At 27.6% G+C, this 5153-nt stretch overlaps 1 protein-coding gene across 1 annotated transcript; it reads left to right on the top strand.

Moving 5' to 3' along the window:
* The first annotated feature begins 631 nt into the window (after positions 1-631).
* LOC108474720 (sphinganine C4-monooxygenase 2-like) lies at positions 632-2258 on the top strand. Its single transcript, XM_017776725.2, has 2 exons — positions 632-1251; positions 1431-2258. The coding sequence occupies exons 1-2, from the start codon at positions 1027-1029 to the stop codon at positions 1983-1985; spliced, it is 780 nt and encodes a 259-aa protein (XP_017632214.1). The 5' UTR covers positions 632-1026; the 3' UTR covers positions 1986-2258.
* Positions 2259-5153: the final 2895 nt, after the last annotated feature.

Raw genomic sequence — 5153 nt, 5'->3', positions numbered from 1 at the left:
TTTTCAATTTTTTGAGTTAGAATTGAATTTTACTCGCCCTTAATTAAAATTTATTCAAAATTATATTTATGCTCATTTATAAAATATATTAAAATCTTTTCATATTAAATAATAATTTAAAATAATTAAACTTCAATTGTATTAAAAAATAATATAATAAATAATAATTCAAAATTGGACGGGATAAAATTACTCCATTAAAGATAAGCTCGAATTAGACAAAGAGAAGCACGTTTATCCTACTGAAAATTTGTCCAACACCTCAACAATGAAACTGTGATGAGATTGGAGGAAATTCAAAGCAAAATTATAGTAAGGATCCTAAGAGTTATCCAATTACTTTTATGGGGATATATTCTAGATTTTTAAATCTATCTTAAAGTTACTTAAGATAACTAAAATTAATAAATAAAATAACTAAAAAGCATTTTTCTTTTCTTTTAAGACAATTAAAAATAAGCTTTGTTTAGGCAAACATAAGACGAAAAGCTTCAATCATTTCCATCAGGGTACACCAATTAAACTATCACATATTTTTTTTATTTTTTCTTTTCTAATTTTTCTTTTGAATTGATGTAGTGGTTTCCTTTTCAAAAGATATAATGATGATATGTATTCTCTCTATTATTCTGGAGAGAGGAAAATGATAAATCATAGCATCAAGAAATAAAAATTTGACAAAAAAATTAAAAGTAAGGAAATTTCTTTTATTATTATCTATTTCTGGCTAACATAAAAAAAAAAAAAGACAACATATTTCTGGCTTAAAGTTTTCATATAAATTTTACACAATCAAAATTCTTACTTTTTGTGTTTTGAATGGTCAACAATTAAAGGTGTATATACGCAAATATATATAAAAAAAATTTCCCCTTATTCCATGCTCTAGTTACATTTTGTGAATTTCAATCACTGTCAATTATGAACTATAAGAAGACTATTGCATAGTGTAATTGAACAAGACACATTTCCATTGCTATTATTAGAATTGAACACTTGAAAGGGAGATTAAGTTCAAAAACTGGGATGGCTTTTGTAACGTCGGAGGAATTGCTGGCCACTTTGGTGCCAATTGCTGTTTATTGGATATACTCAGGTATGTATGTGATGTTTGAGTCAAGGTTTGAGAAGTACAAGTTGCACTCCAAGAAAGAAGAGGAGGAGAAGAATTTGGTGTCCAGAAAGGAAGTCTTCAAAGCCGTTCTTTGCCATCAAGTCATGTCAATTGCTATTAACCTCTTCACGTATGCGGTATGAGTAGCAATTAATGGCTTTTCTTTTTCTTTTCCTTTCTTTTGATGCAATTATAAACAAAATTTTTTCTTCTTTTTTATTGTAAGTTTGTAACTTTCAAGGATCAGATAAAATATCAGAGCACCACCATTTTCTATTTGTATCAGAACTTGGAACTTAATTTGTTTTGGTTGCAGGTAACAAGAGAAAAAGATGGTGAGGCATCTCCAAAGAAATCACTAACCTTGCTTCTTCTAGCCAAGCAATTGGTGATAGCAATGGTGGTGATAGATACATGGTCGTTTTTTGTGCATTGGTACTTGCATCAGAACAAGTTTTTATACAAACACCTTCATGTTCCGCATCACCGGCTGGTTGTTCCCTATTCATTTGGAGGACAGTATATGCATCCAATTGAGGGGTTCTTGGACACCATGGGCGGAACATTAGCTGTACTCCTCTCCGGCATGTCTCCTCGGACTGCCATGTTTTTCTCCTCCTTTACCATCCTTAAATTAGTGGATGATCATTGCGGGATGAAGCTTCCCGGAAACCCCTTTTACCTCTTTTTTAACAACAATTCGGCATACCATGATGTCCACCATCAGCTTTATGGTACCAAATACAACTTCTCTGTCTACTTTGACATATGGGACAGAATTCTAGGAACCTATATGCCTTATTCACTTGAGAAGAGACCTGATGGCGGCCTTGAAGTACGACGTGCTGATCAAGAACACAAGAAGGATTGATTGATTAATTACTTGATTAATCAGCCAATTATGATAACTAGTGAGCATGGATTGCTGAATGTTCCATTAGGTTTTATATATGTATCTAATGTGTATGTATTATGTGTACTACTATGCTTCACTAGGAGTAAAGGCAAATCTGGTGTGAAACTAAGTCAATTATGATGACTAGTGAGCATGGATATTGATGAATGTTCCATTATAATATCTATATGTATTCTATATATTTCTCTGCTTCACTGGCAATAAAGGCAAATCTGGTATTGAACTAAATATTATGAATAAAACTTGAAGCTTATATTCTTCAAATGGTTAACTCATTTCTTTTAGCAGCTTGATTTTGGCATTGTTTTTATCTCTATCCCAAACATCTACAAAGTTAAACCTTTTAAATATCATCGAAGTTAGTGTATTTTATTAGATGTATGCCAATTCACAGCTCGAATCTGATCAATCGAACTGGTGATTTTTTTTTTTTTTTGGGGGGGTGGGTGGGTACAAATAAAGAGTTCAAAGACAAATTAGACTAAATACCAGCACCTAGAGTGAAGCAGCATCCTTCTGTAACATAGGTCAAATAGCAGCAGGAGGCTCGTGGCGATGCTGGAAGCCTGTTCCTGAGTAAATCATAACGTCAAACATTAAAAATTATTTGGCAGAAAATTTTTTTTGAAGAGTAAACAAATTTCTTTTTATTATTATCTATTTCTGGCTAACAAAAAGAAAAAGAAAAAAAAACGACATATTTCTGGCTTAAAATAAAGGAGAGGACATCATCATTAGAGATGTGCATGAGCCGGGCTGGGCTAGGCTTAACTAAAAATGTAAGTTTGTTTGCTAGGCCCGGGCCCAAAAAATGGGCTTAAAATGTTGCTCAAGCTCAACCTGAATAAAAATGCTACAACCTGGGCCAACTTGACCCACTCATATTAATTTTATAGTATTTTTTATATAATTTTAAAATATATATAATACATCAAAAATATTAAAAACATCAAAATAAATATTTCCCAAAAATTAAAAATAAATTTTAAAAATATATATACTTAAATAACACTAAGATAGATGCAACTTAACAAGCAAATTTCTCTAAAATAATAACAAAATTAACAAATGTCTTTAAAATAATAACAAAATTAATAATAAAATGTTTTATACAATATCCAAACAATAACAACAAAATAGTAGCAACATAAGTAAAAAGGTAACAAAATAGAGAAAACAACGAGAAAATAATATTTTAAAAAAATAGTTTTTTTTGTCCTTTAGTTAATTTGGGCCAGGCCAGACCCAGGCCAAAAATGCCTTACTCGAAGCCTGACCCATTTTTTAAAAGAGTCTTATTTTTTGTTTAAGCCCATTTTTCGAATTTATATTTTTGCCCAAACCCTCCCACATTTTAGGGACCTTAATTTGGGCGAATGACCCAAACCATGAACACGTCTAATCACCATATCAATTATATGCATATATAAGTTAAAGAATGCTTTCATTAGTTTGAAGTCTTAATGTATAATAATTATAATTATTTCCATGTTAAATAAATAAGTTTAAGATTAAAATTAATTTATTATAATAAATTTAATGAAACTATGAAATAAATTGAAATTATATAAAATTTTAAACAAGTATTAAAACTCATGATGTGACGAAAAATTACATGTTTGAATATGAACCAAAGGACAACATATCAATCATATGCATATATATATATATATATATATATATATATATATATATTTCCTTTTGGTATCGTACAATTATAGTGTTGGTATTCATATATAAGGTAAGGATACACCCACACCATACACGTACTCACTACGTCTACTAAAAACTTCTCAAGAAAAGATCCATCACTTACTCTCTCGAAGACTCAAATCCAGGTGAGTTCTATAGGTGAACAACATTTAATCATCAAGTCAAATACGAGAGTTCATACGTATATATATGTTCAAGTATGCTTTCGTTAAATTGAAGTCTTAATGTATAATATTTGTAATTATTAAAATTTTAAATAAATAAATTTAAGATTAAAATTATATTATTATAATAAATTATACAAAATATGAAATGAATTAAGATAATATAAAAGGGATAAAATCAAAACTATATATATGAACTTTGATTTTGTGTTATTTTATACATGAAATTTTAATTTGATTTAACTTTTAAAAATCACTAACAACATTATCGAATTAGCACCATTTTATGATGGATCTTACATACACAAACAGTTATATTAATCTAATATGAAAATAAATGTATATATTAATTTCTTTAAATGTATATAATTAAATCGAAATAAAAATTTTATGTATACATATACCCACAATTCAAGTTTCATAATATAATTGCACCAAATAAAAATTTTGTATCAAATTATAAAATTCATATATAAAATTAATAATTATCTCTATAAAAATAAAAATATTAAAATCTAATGATTTGACGAAAAATTCCATGTTTACACCATAAATATACAAAATGTTAAAATGCACATGAAACAAAATATAGATGTGCAGCAAATTATATAATTTATATTACATACAAAATAACATAAATATAATAACAAGATATAATTTTCTTTTCAAATTAAAGTAATATTATATAATATGTAAAGAAAAGGAGAAAGATGAAGTTACATACAACAGGTCTAATTGAGTTATTATAATAAATTATATAAACTTCGATAAATAGAAAACAACATCAACATGGCGGATTCTGGCATTTTGGATGGTAAAATTTTAAAAATTTTAAGAATTTAATAATTTTTTAAATATTGAGGGTTTAATTGAAATTTTATGAGATTATTAAGAATTTTCAAAAATTTTAAGAAAGTTTAATTAAAATTTTCAAAATTTAAAAGAGTATATTTAAAATATTTTAAAAACTTTAAAAGTATAAAATTTTGAACCTAATTAAATTTTTTAAAATTTTAAAAAATTTAAAATTTTAAAATTTTAAAGCGCAAACGAGTAAAGACTCCAAAAATGGCACGCCTTTGTGAACATGATACTGAAAATAATGGTAGTATAGCATAAAAGTTCATATAAAAAAATTATGAAATAAAAATAATACATATTAACAATTAAGAAACTTTTAACGTGGCAAGCTATCGAGCTACAAGAGTCGACCCAGTTAAAAGTAATTCCCACTTGGGACAACCTT

This window comes from Gossypium arboreum, chromosome 3 (assembly GCF_025698485.1).
Source record: "Gossypium arboreum isolate Shixiya-1 chromosome 3, ASM2569848v2, whole genome shotgun sequence".
Classification (NCBI taxonomy): domain Eukaryota; kingdom Viridiplantae; phylum Streptophyta; class Magnoliopsida; order Malvales; family Malvaceae; genus Gossypium; species Gossypium arboreum.
Note: the sequence above shows the minus strand (reverse complement) of the source record. Positions and strands in the feature narration are given on the sequence as shown.